Source organism: Eleginops maclovinus, chromosome 20, assembly GCF_036324505.1.
Source record: "Eleginops maclovinus isolate JMC-PN-2008 ecotype Puerto Natales chromosome 20, JC_Emac_rtc_rv5, whole genome shotgun sequence".
Taxonomy (NCBI): domain Eukaryota; kingdom Metazoa; phylum Chordata; class Actinopteri; order Perciformes; family Eleginopidae; genus Eleginops; species Eleginops maclovinus.
Genome location: NC_086368.1, coordinates 4,885,508 through 4,906,143, shown reverse-complemented (window position 1 = coordinate 4,906,143; position 20,636 = coordinate 4,885,508). Strand labels below are relative to the sequence as shown.

Genomic DNA, 20,636 nt, shown 5'->3' with positions numbered 1-20,636 from the left:
GTCAACTGTGGATAATAAAAAGAACAAGATGGCAAAGGCCAAAGACTGCAAACTAGAGGCTTCAAAACCGTAGTCTAAAATACTACACTTGGCTACATCCACCTTTTTTCTACAATCTTTGGTCCAGGTTCCTTTAGAACTATAGATGTATGCTTAGAATCCTGCCATATTTTGCTGCCTTTTTATATCAGTGGACGCCATGAAACTTCCCCAACACATCAAAATGAGAAAATAAAAGCTGAGGGCAGGGACTCTGTTGATACAGACACAATGAAACACATCTAGTGACTCATAGTCAGGTGATGATTCAGATGGATTATTACTGAAAGAGGCAATACATTGTCTTTTAGAGATATGCTACTCACTTATCCTTTAGTTAAACATGACACATCTTACTGTTTCACGTGAAAATTTTAGAGGTTATGCAAGTGAGCATGTTCGTGCGCTCTTATGTTACTCACTCCCAGAACTCGGTGACGGGGGAGGTGAAGTTGGAAAAGTTGGTGATGTTGGCAGCCATCATGAGGGTTTTGTTCTTGCGGTAGGTGTCCTCGATGCATCGTTCAGTGTTCCAGGGCTGATTGCACTTGGCCCAGGGCAACTCCGGCTGAAAACACTGAAAGACATACAAAAGCAGTTAGAGGACAATTTAGCTTAAGGACAGCCTTTCTTCTGATTGGTGTAATAATTATGACAATATGCACATTTCTTTCTACATGTATGATAGGTGGTCATGGCCTAAGTGTGACAATACACTCAGTATTAAGTATTAGTAAGTACAGACGGGTCAAATAGTCTTGTTAAAATCCAGTTTTATTTCTACAAAGTTAGTCATCTCTGATGGAAGAGACAGAAAGAGAAATTAAAGAAAGATGGAGATTTTTTTTTTGTTGCCACCAGTTTCTCAAACCTACTTGGAACAGATAGTAGAGACCCCAGGCCAGGATGACGATGTAGTAGATATTCAGCAGAGATACGATCACAATGGAGGCGTAACCAATACCTGGAGAGAGAAGAGAAGTCAGATTAAGGATACAAAATATCCCATCAACAGTCCAGAAAATGGTCCTCAAGATTAAAGTGAGCAAAACTTTCTGTTGACCAGGAGGCAGTAAAAGAAAGAGCAACAGTGTCAGGCCTCCCATTGGAGAAGATATCCTATATATTAAGGTCCGGACAGCATGTATGTTGGCCGTTCATTGATTATGTAAAGGATCTGAATGTATCTAATAGTCATGAGGGTGAATAGGTGCAGTCCCCGAGACATTGTGTCATTTCTTTTCTGCATAATGTTTTCATATCATTGCCTTGTGTCATACAGATACAGACGAGGCATGTTTGTTTTTCTGTCTCGTTTTCTGTTCTTGTTTTGTGTTAAAAGATTGTGGGAAAAACAAAGAAAGAGCAACATAATTTTTAATAAAAGATACTAAAGGCTTAAATGGTACCGTCTGTCAAATGCATTGTGAAATGTAAAAAAAAAATCAACGTAAATATGAGTTTGAGCTTAGTGCCCCTAAATAATACCCACAATTTACAACATTCTGGTAGGGTTACATTTTGTAAAAAAAAAAAAAGAGGAAAAACTTTATCCTCAAGAAATAACCTGACCAGGCTTGGATTTATGCGTTTATGTTGGCCTCTTGGTCTTCCTTTTTTAAGTTGCCATAGCCACTTCCCGAACATAGTGCACAGCACAGGCAGTATGAGAAACATGAAAAGCTTTTTGAACATTAACGCATGGAAACATGACTCAGTAGAAATACTAAATAATATGAGCCTGAAAATGAGCATAATAGGTCCTCTTTAATAAATTGATAATAATAAACTCAAATGTCAGAAGAAAATACTTGTTTTATTTTTATACAGATTTTTCTGTTAGCGTAACTATAGCACATTTACCATACTTAAGATGCTAACTGCAATATTGTTTTAGTTTTGTTAACCTACAAAGTTGTCCTTAACGTAAACTGATTTGGAAGACCGATGAGATGAGTTTCGTTGCAACAGTACTGGCCTTGAGACAGAGGTCAGGGTAAATAGAGGATCAAGGCTTTGTTCTGTGTGTTCCTGGCACCCTAAAACACAAGGACACACAGATAAGACGGGAGCAGGTGCACGAGTTGGAATTCGGGTCTGATTGCAACATGGATTAGGTTTTGGGTGAGAGGTTAAGTAATGATCGCGGTCAGTGAAGTTGCTGAGTATATTAGTGCTTATATGTGTGTAAGTGCGTGTACCATCATTCTGGACACACCACCGACAGAGGGCACTTATCCAGATAAAATGTCTTTCAGCGTCATAGGCCGTTAAACATTAGACTCGGTACATTTTCCTGAATTTTAGAGTTTGCGTTATGCACAACCATTGCATGATGTCCTTTTGATCACTCGGCTAATTAGCAGCTGACAAACATCTACATCTCTACGGACACACACACCCACACAAACACACTCTCTCTCTCTTGCTCGGATCACATGGAACAGTGCTGATCAAACAAACAGATGCGTCCTCCTCCATGATGTCACTTCTTGTGCTCATCTGCTGACCTCGGCTGACCTCACTCTGTCTGTTTACATGAACAACTGATCCTTTACAAATGCACAGAAAAACGGTAAAAAGGGAAGAAAATATTCACCTTCCATGTGAGGATTCCCATTATCTGGAAGAATAACTTAATCTGTCGGCGTAACAATAATATTGTCGGTATCTGCCTTTTTAGACAACAACAAAAAGGTTTAATATCTGCCAACTAGCAGGTGAAAATAACATTTACTCAAATACTGAACTTAAAGAAATAGTTGGTACTGGAACATTTCACTGCACTTTATTTACTTCACACTTTTTAGAGTTTATCAATACAACGGTCTTTGAAAATGTAGCCCCGGTTCCCGTTCAATACCGGGTTTCGGTACCCATCCCTAATTAGTATTTATCCTTGGTTAAGCTACCAAGATAACTGAAGAGATAAACAAAAAAATACAGTAATTCATGATATACTATTCCAAAAAGGGCCATGCTCCATAACGAGTAGCCTACTTTTGGTACTCAAGTATATTTTGATGCTTATACTTTTGTACTTTTGTAACTTTATTCATTTAGCATGCAGGACGTTTACTTGTAACAGAGTATTTTTACAATTTAGAATCATTAATTCTACTTAAGTATAGGATCTGAATATTTCTTCCACCACTGCCAATTAAGTGTGAAACCAATTTTTGGGAGTTTTGCAGATATCTAAAGTACTCCGAAACTGGTTTTGAATGTAGACCCTATAACTAGAATTGGTCCTAGCAGAACATTTTGTATAAAAAATCCTGCAGTCATACATTGTTTAATATTGCATTATTCCCTCTCTGTCCTCTGATCATTATAATACTTTACTAGCTTATGAAATTATTTTTCAGATTATGTTCTGAGTGGAGTCATTATATTGCAGATCTTTCATGTAATGTGTTTACAACTCAAGCAGCTATTCTCCACAAATGTATCAAAACAGGAGTCTTCTTTGAGACTGGGGACTGTTGACATCATGTGTGCGATAAGGATGAACAAATACTAAAGAATTGAAGGATAAATAAAACTTTACAACAAATAACATTACATTTAAAACCACCTATTAAACTGCAAGACTGTTATTATATAATCCACTTTATCAGCTTTCTATTAAACATAAAATCCATTTTTTGGGGGGCAGTGTTAAGTCAAACTGTTTTTGATGAATGGCTTGTTTCTGTTTTGGTAGGTGAACGTGTCGAGAGCATGTTAGTTGCCAAGCAACCCAAGTCTAATAATAGTCTACCTGTTGGCCTGTGTGTTTCTATGCATTTACTTCATGATTGAATATGTTCCGCTTGCTGGATGTTAGTGGAAATAGTTGTTATGGGTCGGCTGTATTCTCTATGTCCTTGTCAATAATCTTTAAGCCTGTTCCCAGCTTTAGGAGATCAGGCTAATCACATGTTGCCGGGTAATTATGCTGCAGTTGGTTTTACCTTTATGACTCAGTCTGACATTGTGTTCAGTTTGGGACAGTTATTTTAACCAATCTGTTATGACTGGTGTACAGTACCTAACAGTATTTTCTTAGTTTGAACATAAGCTAATAGCAGTAACATCTTTGTTGTCCATTAAAAGGTGCATGAAATGGAAATTTGTCTTTGGCACCGGCAAATAAAACAACACTCACAGTAGAGTGTTGAAGGAATTAGTCCTATAACTCGGGAAAGATGTAGCCTTTTAGCACTTCCTATGGAATGTGTTGGTTAGAAGGTCTGTGATTATGAAGGTAGATATGGTGCAAAATGCGAAAGCTTGTAAAACCTGATGTGAGCACTTGCAGAAAAAAAATCTGAGCTTGTGAGCATACATTTACACTTAAAATATCCACGTATCTGTGAACAAAATATGAAGTCACAGAAAAAAAAATAACATTTTGTAGCTTGTAGAAAGAAAAAAAAGGAACTTAGTAATGAAATTTTCACTTGCAGAAAAAAACATATTTTTTCCAAATGTTTTTCATTACAACTGCAACTTGGTTATTACACCCTCTCAAATCGGTCATTACAACTTCATGAATCTGCTCTGTGGCAGAATCAGAATACCTTTAATCGTCCCACAGAGGGGACATTTTCATGTGTACAGCAGAATGAGCCCAAGGCAGCTTAACCAAGATACTATAATCAACGAATCTGCAGTCTTGACTTTTGCTACACTTCTTGTGATGAATGTGTCACTAAAGTAATTTTCACTGCATATGTGGGGGAGGGAGGGGGGTTGGAGAGAAGGGGCAGAGCAATCAGAACAACCAGGCGCAATCTCTGGTCAGTCACAGTCATATGCCAGTATAGTCAGTTCATGGCAAATGTTTTGTGCTCACATCAGGCTTTACAAGCTCTCGCATTTTGCACCATATCTACCTTCATAAGTGATTAACAGGCTGAACATATTTAAATGTTGTGTTCTACTAAAATACGTCTTCTGCTGTTTGCTTTTGCTTTTAATATCACAAAGAGGTGTAAATATGTGGAGATTATACCACTGAACAAAATGTGATAAGTATGATAAACGTGTGTTTGCCACTGATTTTATTTTCTGCAATATTCCAAAATCCAATTTAAACATCCCATTGCTTTTTGTGGAGGGAGTCCTTGCAATGTTAACTTCCGGGTCGGCCTAATAAAATACATCATCACAGCACAACATACAATACACAACAATCATGCTTGTCAATGTCTACAAGTGACTAAGTGGTAGTCATTATAAAGGTGGATTGTGCTTCCACTGATTTATGATCCATTAAAATGTCACAACACAGCATGATACTCCGTAGTATTCATTATACATTCATTAATAAAGATTGTAATGAGCGATGGTGTTGGTGATGGTTACAGAATTGTACGATTTCCATGTATATCAAAGAAAAGCGTTGAAATACAGAAGTCGAGACTTCTGTTGATTATCATTGTTACTTCTGTATCTCAACGTTTACTTGTACAGCAGTTCTTATCGAGTCACAGTTTGTGGTCATTTCTTTCTTTTAACTGACAGGCAGAGCTGTAATTGGTTTGGTTATTTTCAAAGATCATCATTTGTGACATGTTTTAATCTCTTGAAAATCCGACACGTGGGCAGCCAATCAGACATCTGGGACGACACGTCTCCATTCTCTTCTTTCGTTCTTATTCCAGGTCAGAGCCATAATGTTATATCTGCATGAACGGTAATATCTTTATATTTCCCAATCATGTTTACAGAAACATAAGACATAAAGAGGGCTCTCTCTCATACATCTCCTATTTTCTCTTTCTCTCCGTTTCTTGCTTTCATTATTTTTATTTCCTTTCTGTCTTTTTTATGTCGTCCATTCTCGGCTCGTCCCTTTACAGTCTCCTCTTCTCTGTCTCCCTCATTTCCTTCCATTTGTATTTGTCTTTACCTCCTTTCCTTCCTTCTTCCTCCCTCCTCTCAGTCTTTTCCACCCTTCATCTTTCTCTGCCTTTATTTTCCTCCCCCGTTTTGTCTCTAGTCTTTATCAATCCATCTCCAAGCTCCTCAGATCTCGCTGCTCTGCTGCTTTTCTTTCTCTCTCTTCATCTCTCTGATGTGTTGCCTCACTGTTGCCGTAGCAACGTGTGATTTGGGACACTCTGTACATCGTCTCGGTTGTGTGTGTGTGTGTGTGTGTGTGTGTGTGTGAGATGGCGGAGGGGTAATGTGTCCGAAACAAAGACAGAATGTGTGTAATGTGAAAGTGAAAACTGCAACATGAGTAAATAATTAAATGGAGTTAATGAAACAATGATCGGTCACGGTTGTCGTCAGTAACGATAAAATGATTGAACTGAATTCAACAGACATGAGACAAGAATTGGAGAGAAGGCTTATGTTTGTTTGATCAGAGCGAATCATCAGCATTAATTTTAAAAAGAGAAAACCGAAAAGATACCCACTGAGAGATAAATAAACAGCGCTGAATGCATTAACCTTAATCTTTAGTGAGCAGGAGGAGAGGGGGAGGTGAGAAGAGCTGATGAGGGAAAGGAGGAAAAGGAGAAGCTTAGAGTGAAGCAAATTAAATATTAAAATGTTATTATCAATCTGCCTTTTCAGAAGAATGTTTTCATATCTTCTGATTTGCAGTACTTTGCAAGGAAAAATAGTGGTATGTTCTCACCTGAATATTTGCTTTCTAATAATACATTTAATTTGTATTTATTTATGAAATATATATTATCATTTTGAGCAATTTCCTTTTTACTGCACTTTATTTGTTTCACAACTTTAGATAGCAGCCATTAGGTTAAAACAAAACATAAACAAACCAATAAATTATTATATTATCTTTATTAATATTATTATAGCTCATTATTATATATATGTGTATCTTATTTTTATTTAAAATGACCTCACATATATAATCTTTTTTTTAAATATTATTATTATTAAAACTACTTAAATTATTTAACATTGTATTATTATTATTGTTATTATTATTGTTATTATTATTATTATTATTATTATTATTATTATTACTACTACTTTAAGTATTTCATTTTCCATTCCTTGTTTTTTTCAGGCATACCATGTTAGTTTTGTTTTCTTTGTTTTACTTATATGGCCTGTAAAGACATGGATTTTGTATTTTGAGCATGGTACATATCAATCTGAGTCAATAAATATATATATATACACATTTACAAAAATGGAAAATATAACATGGGAATTAGACTCAAGAAAGGAAAGTATGGCCACGCAAAAACAAAAGAACTGCCTCTGTCTGATACCTGTAATCAGGGGCTACATCTAGGAACTGTGAGTGTGCTTTCCTTGAAGAGAGGGGGTTTTCACAGGAGAGGAGGTGAGAGCTGGGGAAGGTTCATGCAGAATAGAGGCCTCAGTGTGTTGCTGTACCCGTGCAAGCCTGGTTGCCTAGAAACGGTTGCAGAGTACAGTCTCAGCGCTCTGGTTGGCGGAGAGTCTGGCGTGACTCAGCCTTATGTTGCACAGCCATTCCTCTGTGAAAACCAACAGAGGTCTGGAAAAATTCAAACCCAGGAGTTGGGCAGGAAAAGGTTTGTGACGCCATGTTAGATTCTCATCAGCCCACAGTAGGATAATGTGAGAACGGTTCATGTGATGTGTCACGAAAATGTCCTCGTTTTGTCCTACTAATGTCCAACAACACAGGTTTCAAGTCTTGAGAGAACAAATGATCATTTGTGAATGCAAACCACAATTTCAAAAAATGTGACTGTGTGTCCATGAGTATGTTTAGGGTTTCCAGGTGTATGGTCAAAACCCACCTGGGTCACTGTTTATGAGTGTGAATGTTTCATCCTCCCACCAGCCCACCTCCACACCCATTGTTTCTCCTGTTCTTTACAACCATTCAGTTTATAAAACACATTGTGTGCCGAATGGAACGCTACTTGATAATCTAATCATAAGTAAGGAGCTACATACCAGTAAAGATGGGGCAGAGCTTCTCCCAGCAGGTGATGCCACCCTCGGAGGTGAACTGACCCAGGGCAACCTCCAGGAAGAAGACTGGTAGACCTCCGCCAAACAGGAAAATGAAGTAGGGGATGAGAAATGCACCTGGGTGGAGTGAAAACATAATTAGCATTATTTCAAAGAAGACCAATATGGAAAATCAGAGCACGTTTCAAAAGACTGAGATCCAAAGGCCTCACCTCCACCATTCTTATAGCAGAGGTACGGGAAACGCCAGACGTTCCCTAAACCAACAAAGCCGCCAGCAACGGACAGAACAAAGTCCAGCTTGCTTGCCCACTTCTCACGCTGGGGATGTTTGCCCTCTGCTTCGTCTTCAGGCCGGGTGCCAGGGCTTTTACCTGGAGATGGTTTCAGAGTGTCCTTGTGGAAATCTTTCAGGCACTGGAGTTTCTCTTTTTGAGCCATTCTGTAGAAACAGGAAGCAGAGGAAGAATCCAGTTAGAACTGGTCTGAAATAGTTTCAGCGTTTCAGAACAGTCTTTAAAAACTGTTTTCAATACAAAAAAAGTAGTTTTTCTAGATTTTACCAGAATTAATCGATATAAAACCACTTTAGTTGCGCTGGGAATCAAACTTGTGGTCCTATAGTTACAGACACAGTTGCAGAATCAATTTCTCTCGACTATTCAGCAGATGTGGAAGTAGTACTACTTCAGCAGGGAGTATAATGGTAACTTTTGTGACTTCCAAGAGCATTAAAATACCTTGTGTTTCACTACGTTTGCAGCAATTACATTTTAAAGTGTTGATTAATGTCTAACTAATGCTTCCAAGCTGCCAGAAGTCTATCTCATGAGTTGTAGGATAACTCATTCAGTTAGACTTTTACAGCATGGTGCTTAAATGGAATAAAGATAGCCTCCATTATTAATTCCATGTTTGGCTATGTTGTCACAAGTGTTATAACCTTTTCTCCACCACAAGCCTAACAGTGGCTTTGAGGGTTCTGGGTACAAGCGGATTCTTGTAGCTTGGCTTCTCTGCTGTCTGTGGTTTGACTTGGGGAGGTTTGTGTAAGTACACACACACACACACACACACACACACACACACACACACACACACACACACACACACACACACACACACACACACACACACACACACACACACACACACACACACACACACACACACACACACACACACACACACACACAGGTTTCCTTCAATCATGTAAACCAGGGGTCTTCAATGTTTTTCAGGCCAAGGAGATGGAGCAGGGACACCCTATTATATATATTGTATAAAATGGTGTGTTATATTAAACTGGGCCTTGTGCCATGTATAAACATAGCTACCCTGTTATTGTGCATTCAATACTAAGTATTCAATTCATACACAGGTTAATATACACAGGTGCATATACACACACACACACTATATATATATAAAAAATAAATCAACCAACAATTTTGTGACCCTACTGCAGTAACTCCGCAGACCACCTAATTGAAGCCCTCTGATGTTAACCATGAACATGCCTCAACAATATCATTACCTAACCACCTTAAATTACTTTGCCGATATGGATTAATGAAAATGAAAAATATGATCAACACTTATATAAGACTAGATCGCAATACTTTATTGGAGAAACATTGGGAAGATTCCTACACTTTGGCAGTTCTACTTTTACTTAAGTACAAGATCTGAGAACTTCTTCCAACTATGTGTACTTCTCAGCGGGGTGATTGTATGGCAGCTCAGATCATATTGTGTTTGTGATCTGACCAGATAAAAAAACTGAAGAGTGGACACAGAACAACGATACTGAGTACTTTTGAGATTTGGTAGCCATTGATAGCCATTTCGAAGTTTAAGAGGTCATTGCTAAAACAGTCAGCATTAAACAGTGTACAGGAAATGTGTGTTATTCTATTGTTTGTACCTGCACTGAATAAAATCTACAGTTAACAAAGCCAAGACAAGCTAACTTTATTTAAAAGTCAGAACCCCTAAGTCCTGTGTGTGTTTGTAAGGGCAAGAAAATTCTAATTAAAAATTAAACTCCACCCTTCTTCCTCCATTCCTTAATTAAAACTATTAAATGTGGAAATGTGATTAGTCAGAATGTGTAAGCAGTGAGATCAGGGTGACAATGACACAGCCAGAGCTTGTAAATTTCCACTCGACAATGGCCATGAGAGAGGCAGAGTCAGAGGGAGAGACAGACATACTTAGTAGTCAGCAGATGTCTGTCATTGTGGAAAATGTCATGTCTTAATCTCTTCCATCTGCCACACTGCTGTGCTATGAGCTTCTCTGTCTTTGTCGCTCTCATTCATTCATCTCTATTTCACTTTCTGGAAGATATTTACACTGCGCATTACAAATATTGATCCACAAGCTACCAAAAAAACACGTAAAGAAGGAGGAAATATTGTAAACTGGAGATATGAACAAAGAGAGTTACTAAAAACTGAAAAAGAACAACTGTGACGTATATGTTAAGTATCTGCTCTATATCTCTTAGTGCACCTAAAGACCCCTCAAGGTAGTTAATCATTACACAAACACACACTTTTCTTTTCATGACTAACTTCCGAGACAGTTAATTAATAACACTGAGGAAACTGAAAGCACTCGCCTGTGTCTGTGTGTGTGTGTGTGTGTGTGTGTGTGTGTGTGTGTGTGTGTGTGTGTGTGTGTGTGTGCGTGTGTCTAAGTATTTCCTGCTTGGAAAGACAGTAGACTCCATTATGTCTGTGACAAACTGATGATAGCATTTGACTGTAAACTGCCACAAATGATAGTAATATAATGTCCATAATAGACGCAGGCTGGCATATTGAGGTAAATAAGTAAACCAGCTACCATGAATAGGCCCTTTCACACATGCAGTATATCCCTGAAAAGTTCAGGATTTTTTTTTGTCTGCATGGGTTCATGTGTGCATTGGAGCAGTTATCAGTATTCAGGAAAATCTGTGAAGCCAAATTCCAGCCTCAAGTCCTAGTAATAATTCAGGGAAAATATAAGGGGAGACACTTTTGCTTTTAGTAATAAAACCAGTCACTAGAACATGCAGATGACATATCTGAATAGTGCTGCTTACCTAGACTCACATTCAGGTTAGGGTTATAAGTCCGGACCTGAACCCATGGCTTGTGTGAGTAACTAAAGTGAACTTATTGTAAGCTAATTATCAATTGAAAATAAACTCATAATCAACTCAAATTCAAACTTGTCCGGTTTATTGTGTTCCCTGCTACTGTCCTTCCAACTTGTGTCTACATTTCTCTACAAACTACAAATGTAAAAAAAAAAGTTACAAACACTTTTTGCCACTTAGTCTACAAATGACATCAACTACAGTAAACTACTAGTGTACTACAAAGTTCAAACATGTATTTCATTTACCAAACTAAAGCAACCAAACCAAAAGCTCCCTGCACAAGAAAAGATGACGCTGAATAAACGCCCTAGTCGGCTAGTCATGATGCTACTACTAGTATATCTTATAATATAATGCTAAGAATGCCTATTTTTTACAAGCCTATTTAAAATGAAAGCCTAAATTCCAAAAAGTATTGTTCAGCTTACCTCGATCGTTGTTATTTTGCCTGCCAAACATCGCCGCCAATGTAGCTGAGGCTGCATGTAGATTAGTTTCTATTTTGTGGTTTCGCCTCAAGTGCCTCGCTATGTTCGATGTTACCTCAGCGCACTTGATCACTTTCCCGCACAGGTTACACTTTGAAGTATCTAGCGGCAGTTTCGTCACATGATCCCACACCTTACTGGATTTAAAGCCCCGCGGCATTGTGTTTACATGACCAATGACGCCGTAGACCAAACAAAGGAGTTAGCTATACTACCAAATATCCAATATGGCGACCACAGCAGCCCACGCTGTCCACTATGTCTAAGCCAATCACATCGCTACCTTCCCTTGACGTCACAAAGATCTTGCGAGCACTTGCGATATTTCGCAAGACTTGGTGAGTTCAGTAATGGCCGCTATATCAGAAGCCGACACAATGTTTTTCATCTTTTCTCAGCGCAAATTTCTCGATCTATGTAAAGTTTTAGATGGTTTAGAATAAAAAGGAGAATATACGCAAGTGCTAGTTTTTTTGCGAGTCCAAGTACCGGTTGCCGACGTTCCGGTTTTAACCAGACTTGAACTGAAACTTTTTACAAGTCCAGTACTGGTTTGGCGTACCGGTACGCAGCACTATATCTGAATGTGCAATTTTTTTACAGAATAGCATTTGTGCCTATGCTTTTGCAGGTGATTTGACGTCAACGTTGAATATTCAACACATTACACAAACATCCAGCACCAAACAAAAACAGCTCCAAGCACACCATCTTCCTGAGAAATATACATGTAGGTCCATCCCTAACTGATCTTATTCTGCTTCTGCTTCTGTTGAGTTTAATGGTGGTTGGCATCCATGGTTGTTGCATTACAGCAACTGGAGTGTCCATCCCCCCATTTATTTCAGAATGACCATAGCATGCGTGAAAATGTGCAAAGCAGAAATGCTCTTAATTGGGCTGTAAAGGGAAAATTGTTAAATGGAACCTAAAATGCTATCCCAGTAAGTAACTATGTGTAAAAGGAGCTCGTTAGAGATAAGAGGAAATCGTGCAAAATGACCTACTGATGGTTTTAACACAAAGTAATAAAACAATCGAGGATATGTTTCTGGTAACACCGTTTATTATTCAATATTATTATAACTTTTTTCGGGCATGCAAGACTACATGAACGCTGTTTAAGCGTATGTATCATGCTGTATGTATACAGCATGATACATACATTTTAGTCTGATTTAAGTCTGACTGCCTTGTTTGTGTTCATTATAACGTAGCAAATGAGTTGTGTTTTCTTGTGAATCCTACTGATAACAATACGTTCAAACTGATGGGTATCATCCGCAAATAAATGACTCAAAATAAACAAAACAAAACACCAAAAGTATAAAAAGGATGAGGACTCAAAATGGTGCCTTGTGGAACTCCATGCATGCGTTGAACTCACTTGAGCACAACAAAATGTTTGTTGATCATTCCCCATCTCTAATGTATTTATTTCCAATTTTAAAAGGTTTCCAGGATATAAGCCTTACCTTAGGGCATTTACAACACATAAGGATTTTGCTAAACAAGATGAAGGCACCAGAGAGAGGATGATTAGAGTATATGAGATCCACAATCAATAATGATGCAAATTAATATGAATTATTAATGAACATTTCTGAATGGTTTAATATATATGTTTGGTTTGCTTCCTAACATTTCTGTATCTTGGAATCGGTCAACTTCATGATAGCATTTACAATTGTGTTAAAAATGTCCCTTCTGGTAGTGCTTTACAACCTGGAAATCCTCAGCTGCTGTACATGAAGTGATTCATTTTGTATTACCAATATGGACTATATGGAAAATGCTAATGAGTTCTTCCAGGCAACAGTGTTCTCCATAGTTGTTCACACCTTCTCAACACCTAATTAGCCATTATGGATGTTAGAGGGAAAGCATAATGATGATATAAATATATGATCTAGCGTGTTGTTTTTACAGCGAAAACAAATTAGACATAGGGCTGGTTGTCAGGCTTTTAAAAAAGCTAACAATAATCTGTTGCAAGCCTTTAATTTAAAAAAAACGTTGGTCAGTCATGTTGACAAGTACGTACATACACACATATGGGTGATCATCTTTGCTTCTGAGCTTTGGGGAAATGGCCGACAGAATAAGATCATGTATAATAAGATCATGTATAAAAAGAGACTTTGCATGGTTGCTGCTCCTTTGCATAAAAAAAAAAACCGATCCAGCTGAGGTGGTGTTGGCATCTGTTTTGAATGTTTCCTGAACGCTTTCTTGTGGAGGCGTTCCAAGCCAACCAATTTGGTGGAGACTGTGATAGGCCGTGACTCTATGTGTGAAAGAGCTGCAACCGTCTGCCACCAGAAACCGAGGAAGCAAGATAGCGGTGATAATGACCAAAAGTAGACTCCATGGCGTATTCTTAAGGAAAGATTGCCATCCAGAGAAGCTCCATCAGAAGACCCAAAGTCACCATGTGGATTTAAAGTTTGATTGACGGATGAAGAATTTGCAGAATCACATTACAAAAGGCAGATTTCATAGTTATGATCGCAGTGAAAGTCATCAGAGTTAAAACATTCTCAGATGACAACAGTGATACATTTGCAGGAATGTTTGTGTTGGAAAATCGCCTACAAAACGAACTCTAGAGAGCAAACCCTGTTGTGTGAAGAGCAATTAACAGTGAGATGATTTAAAGCTGAAACCAAAAGCTTGCTGTAAAACATAGAGACTCATTGTCTGGTGTCTGTGTGTGTTTGATTTCTGAGCCAAGACTCATGTAGTGACTTCAGTACCCAGCCAGCATTACACACACACATGCACGCTTTCAAACCACTTACATAACACACTCTCCTATTTTAAGACCATGTACATTTCCACTGGGCTGACCACCTATTAAATCACTCCTCCTCCTCCTTTGCTCCACATTTCTTTCACTCCTTCTCCTCTATCTCCAATCATCTTCTATCCCTCGTTGGAGTAACCTTTTTTTCCATCCCCCTCCTTTTCTCTTCCTAACCACCATCCTCTTGACTTAACCTCCCCTCTTCATTTAACTCCCTATTCTCCTCATGTCCTCACCTGTGTGGTTTCCATTATTTCTTTCCTCCCGGCTGTTTACCCTCTGAACTCTTTTTGACCTCCATCTTCGACTAATGACTCTCTTAGTGTTATCATTGTATTCCCTGTTCCTTAGGCATCACTTTCATTTTTGAGTATAAGAAATGAGACAGATTGTGTATAAATGTGTGAGACAGAGGATGAAAAAACACAAAAACTGGGGAAGGGAACCAAGAGGGAGAGATGGGTGAGGGGCAGTGGGACAAAGTGAAACAAAGACCTGTTAAAAGTTAACCGAGAGAGAAAGGGGAGTTAAAAATAAACAGGAGACGGGTATACAGATACAGATACAGACAGGGGTTAGTAAGAACAGAGACAAAGAAAAGTCACATGCAGATACTGACAAAAATAGATAAAAAGAAACGGAGTATGATTAGATACAAGATGACGTGCCAAGAAAGTATCACAAAGAAAATTATAGCAAGAATAACAGTTCATGTGAGATAGACGCAAAAAGAATTAAATAGCAGGAGTATAAAAAGTTACAGAAAAACACGTTTTTGAGTGTTATCTAACCTAAGTCAACGTTTTTTTTCCTATTCTGTCAACAGGCTTCAGTCCTTCCAAAGGGTATTGTAGAGAGGATGTGTAAATGTATAAAGATCCCTGCTCTTCTCATGAGGTTAGTACCAAGATTGGGTTTATAATTAAGTATCTGCTGGTTGCAAAAATGTGCATGTTTTTATCATCTTACCACAGCTTTGATATGATCTGCAGGAAGTAAAGACTAACTTGTGACTTGAGTCATATCACAAACTAATCTGAGGCCAGTAAGTCTGAGTCATGTGGTTCTAGAAAATAGAGGAACTACACTTAATTTCCCATGTACATAAATGACACTTGATCTGAGAGCGCACAGCAATGACCTGGGTTTTAAATCGTATGCTGTGTTTTTTTATTGCTTTTTCCAGTCCATCTCTTCAGTACTAATAAAATCTAACAAAAATGTTTTTTCTTCACAAGTCGCTCATATTGTACACTCTGTCCTTCACCTTGCGTAAGATTGATTGACTTCAATCATCCTGCCTGAAGATGTACACTCGCATTCCTTTTAAGAACATTAAGCTTGACCAACCCATGAGAAGCAGCTGTAAATCATCTGCTTTCACCTTCAGCTGCCAGGTGAATGTTACCTTCAAAAGCTAAAGACCACGATTATTAGCGGTTCAAAAACCAGATATAGACATAATCATACAAGATTAAACAGGGGCAATTGCATTAGGGATGTCAAGATATCATAAATGTAGTTGTGGATACCAATGCCATTGAATATCCATGATTCTCGCTACCAAGGTCAACATACAATCCTTTACTACGGCATCCACTTCAGTTTTCATAAGAAATGTGAACAGGCCATAGTTATCTTTCTAGAATATCTAAGTGAAAATATTATATTTTCTTAAGTTTCTCACCAAAAACTATATTTTACAACCAATTTACTGAATATATCTTAAAAAAATGTTAAATGCAAAGTCATGTGACCTTCGCTCACCGGCTGCTAACAGATTAAAGCTTGTGCTCGCTCCTTTAAACTCAGATTGGTTGTTCACAATGAAGCGCTTTTCAGGAAAAAACTGGATTTTTGGATCATTGGAACCATAATTTCTCGTGATATGTCTAATTTGAACGCATGTTGGTGAGTCATTCACAAATGTTAATGTACAGAAGCTATGCAGCTTTAGCGAGTCAAGGACACACACTCATCTTAACCATACTTCAAGTCTGACAGCAGCTCTTACAGTATTACTTGGTGACGTTTTCATCTACTGTGGCACTGTAGGCTCTCTGTTTTTATATGTAAAAATCACTTTTGGAATTCAGACGTGTGCTGTGATTTCTTCAGCACACTCTCACAAACACACAAATTTCACTAACCTCAGGTTACTTAATAAATTATTCAAAAGCAAACAAGTCTGCCGTTACCAGGAGCTGCTTTGACTGCTGCTGTTTGTGATTTGTGCGCAGTTCCTTCACGAGGTAAGTGAGATTATTTATTATTTCATTTTTATCATCAATTTGTGCAGTATTTTGTCGGGTTTTAGGGATATAACATTAGCAAAACCTGCAGGAAAAGTCAAATCTTTTGTAAGTAAATACAAATATTAAAAAAGGAATTTAGGAATTTCAAGGGTTTTTCTACGTAAGTGTTGTCCCGTGTCATGCAAATAAAAGAAACCTTTTGTCCCCATCGCTCACAACAAAACTGGATGCTAGAAATGTATTATGTTGCACTGAGTACGTTTTGCTGTGTCTATGTCTGAGGAATGTTTTTCATAATAAAATGAATAACTGGGTAGGACTGAGCAGTAAGAGTAACTGTGCCACCTTAGAAAAAGTGTATCTTTTTTGCAACACTACCTAAATGTTGCATTAAGATGTTTACTCTTGACAAGAATTGATAACTGAGTAAGCAGACATTGGGTCAAGTTACAGCATACATGAGCCAGATATATATCAACACCAGATTAGATACTAACTCCCCAAATTGCACAAACAAACAACCAGAGGGTGCAAAGGGATCAACGTAGTCAACCCTTAGGTGCGTCTCTGGGTGCAATATATCTGATTCAATGCCAAATTACAGAGGCCAATTTCAAAAGAGTTTCACACACCAGCGTGGTGTTGACTCTACGGCAGCCAATGTTAGATAAAACTCAAGGCTATGAGATCACACACAAAAACATCTGTGTCACAAAAAAAATAAACAACTAGTGGACAAAATCTGATTGAGTAGACTACATTTCTTGAGTCTATGAAAGTCTCAACTGACAGCGGAAAATACAAAATAAAAGTATCACCTACGAAATGCCTATCCTGCAGGGTTAGCAGTGTAACCCTGCAGGGTGTTATTTTGACACCAAACATGGTCATCCTGAAGACTACTTGGTTGGAGTGTGATAACATCGTGTTGACACTAATCTCGATTTAAAATGGCTTATCAAAACCATCCACGCTCACCTTTGAGATATTTAGACTTTAAATGGTATGAATAACTTTATATACAATAACTTAAATTAAAAATATGATCAAATGTAGCTATGTATATTACATATGTCTAACAACACCTGGCTGTCGTGATGTTTTGTACAGTGCATTTTGCTTTTGAGAAAAAGTCCATTATACAGTTGTTGGACTCTGAGCCATAACAACTGTGGGTAATTTTCCAGCGTTGAGTCGGATCCAAAAGGATTGCTATCAGCACCCAACCTTACTCAAGACATTTTGCAGCCCTTATCAAACCCTTTTCTTTATCAGACATTGCAAGATATGTACCAAGTTATTTATTTACAACCCCTTGATTGACCTTTAATATCCATACTATTTTTTTTAAATTATAAAATCGATGTTTCAAAGCATGCATTTGACATTTAAGGTGTACTAGATGTTGGAAACTGGCTTTATTCCCATGCACTGACAAAAATGCACGACGTATAGGCCAGATGGGAGTCTCTTTATATATTCATATATTCTCTTTTTCATCGTTCAAGTGGTTAGTAACCATAATGTTATGATCAAATTAAACTAAGCGATCCGACAAAGAACGGAAGGGTGAGGTGAGCGCACGCGCGAGAAAGAGAGATAGGCTGGTGATGAGGCGCGCGCGATGTGAAACGTGCGACTCGCGAGCATCTCCGCCTCCTCACCCTCGAAAAAACATTACTTCCCTTTTCTCGTATAGTTTACCCAATACAAAAAACCCCGAATTAATGAAACACATATGTTTAAAAAACAGACAAGACTGTGCTGATGTGCAAAGGTGAAAAATGCTGTATGACTGTGTGAGAAAAAATACCTAAGGAGCTCAAAAAATGGTCTGCTCGACCAACAAGACAGAAAAAGAAGCAATTACTAATAACACAAAACATGCAATATACCATAAAAGCGTTTTACTCAAGCATTTGGACAGCAGTCCTCACTTAGCACATAAAGAATACGTGAAAAAACATGTTAATGCAAAAAAAGGTTTCGTTTATTAAGAAATCCACCGATAGGTAGCATGTATCTAAATGCACATCACAGCTTCCCCACCTATATTCACCACCTGCACACACACACACGCACACACAAACACACACAAACACACCCTGCCACCAGTGAAAACATCAATAAATACAATCGAATTAAAAACCCTGATAATTGAATTGTCCATCCACACGTGCAAAGTATCTCTCCTTAAATCATTATTTGCACCAAAAAAAATGCAATTCAAACTCAACACAGACACAAATAAACGCATTTAAATTCAAATCATAATAAAAAAAAAAATGAGAAAATGAATGAGAGCCTGGCTGTAGGGGTAGTTTTTACCTTACCTGCTATGTTGATGAAATATTGTTATTTTGTCCTTTTAATGTCCTTTGAGCAGTCCCTTGTGGGTTTCGTCTTGTCCGTGTCCTCTTATGTCTCTGAGAGCGACTGAGGTCTGAGCGTGTCGGAAGCCTTTATTTTAGCCTGTTTATAAGCCTCTCTTTCTGACCTTTGTCTCTCTAACCGGGGGACATGAGACAGTGGAAAAACACCGGCCTGCCTCCTCTCAGAGCAACAGGAGAGCAGTGTGACGCTGTTAGGACCCGCCTCTGATATCTGTCAAGTGCGCCGTCACACGAGCGAAGCAGCAGCGAGTTGGAATGGCAGTGATGCAAACGACCGGCGCATCCTTCCGAATCCATCGGATCAACTCTAAAATGCATTTATGCACTGTTTCTCCTCCTGATTCTGCCGCAGAGTGGCTCTGTACCCGGCTCCATTTATCATCAATGGCCTATCATTGGCAATTTAAGGCTCCGCCAAGTGAAACAGCTGTGTTTTATTCAAAGTAGGAAGGGGAGATTTACGAGAAGCACCTGAAGGCAGCACTAACTGGTAGTTCCCCCCCGACCCATTTCACGATGGTTGGTTTGCTTAACCGACTCTCAAGGCTCACGCTCGTTTTCTCAGCCGCGCTCATGCTACCTTACACCCGCCCATTCACACTACGCGCGTGCCCGTGAGCATGCGCTGGTGCGCACGCTGCACAGGAAATAAAGGCAGCTGATCTACCATGCTGAGAAACAGCATCTGAGCCTCACTCAACATTTAAAGAATAATCTTTTACATCGATACAGTGTATTAGCAGGAACAGCTTCAACACCAAGTATTTATTAACTTTTAATCCGACATAATAATTGTATACCCAATAACAGGAACCCCCTACAGTGTTGCTATCCATTGTAATGCAATGAACACATGTAAAATTCAATGTCTTCCTGCCACAGACTACTGTTTATTTCAGTGTTACTCTAAGAGTGTGTGTTTCTATTATTTTGTCCACCATCTGTACATCTCTTTAAGGGTCTAATGAGTGTCCGATAGTCACTATTCATACTTGTTCCGTGGAGCTATATGAGTCTAATATAATGGTGCAGGAATGAGTCCTAAAACCCGTAAATTAGTTAGCATTTCAAGCACTTCTGATTCCCACACTGATCTCAATGGTTTTTCAAAGGTGTTTTTGTTTAGATGCTGTAGAGATTTTGATACGAAAGTAAACACCACACTGGTGGATGTGAACTTCTTAGAAATGGCGGTTTCTAACAAGCGTCCAACTGAGATTACTAAACGTCATGATGAAGAAAGTTAGCTGCCTATAGCTTAGTGATGGTGATGTGTAGTCATGTGATGTGATGTGTGCTTTTTACCTCTGGCAATTGCATTCAGGCTTCAAAAATCATAAAGTGGTGGTCATGTGGAGATTATCCTGCTGAACAACATGTGTAAGTATCATAAACATGTTTTTACCACAGATCTTATTTTGTGAAAAATACTGAAATCCATCAGTTTCTCTGATGTCATGATGGTAACTCTTTTTATTTTCCACCTTAAAGTGGATGACTTTGTATGGTATCATTTATGTAATGGTATCATTATTTGAGGCACTTACTGTGTTGTAC

The 20,636-nt window shown here is 38.4% G+C and overlaps 1 protein-coding gene across 1 annotated transcript in view; it reads right to left on the bottom strand.

The window, feature by feature from the left end:
• Positions 1-19,262, bottom strand: part of LOC134882360 (sodium- and chloride-dependent taurine transporter-like) — a 35,567-nt gene extending 16,305 nt beyond the window's left edge. Inside the window, exons 1-5 of the mRNA XM_063910003.1 lie at positions 19,020-19,262; positions 8,196-8,425; positions 7,966-8,100; positions 915-1,003; positions 462-616 (exon numbers count right to left, since the gene is read on the bottom strand). Coding sequence (XP_063766073.1) covers positions 462-616; positions 915-1,003; positions 7,966-8,100; positions 8,196-8,424 — 608 coding nt within the window. The 5' untranslated portion in view covers position 8,425; positions 19,020-19,262. The remainder of the gene's footprint in view (positions 1-461; positions 617-914; positions 1,004-7,965; positions 8,101-8,195; positions 8,426-19,019) is intronic.
• Positions 19,263-20,636: the final 1,374 nt, after the last annotated feature.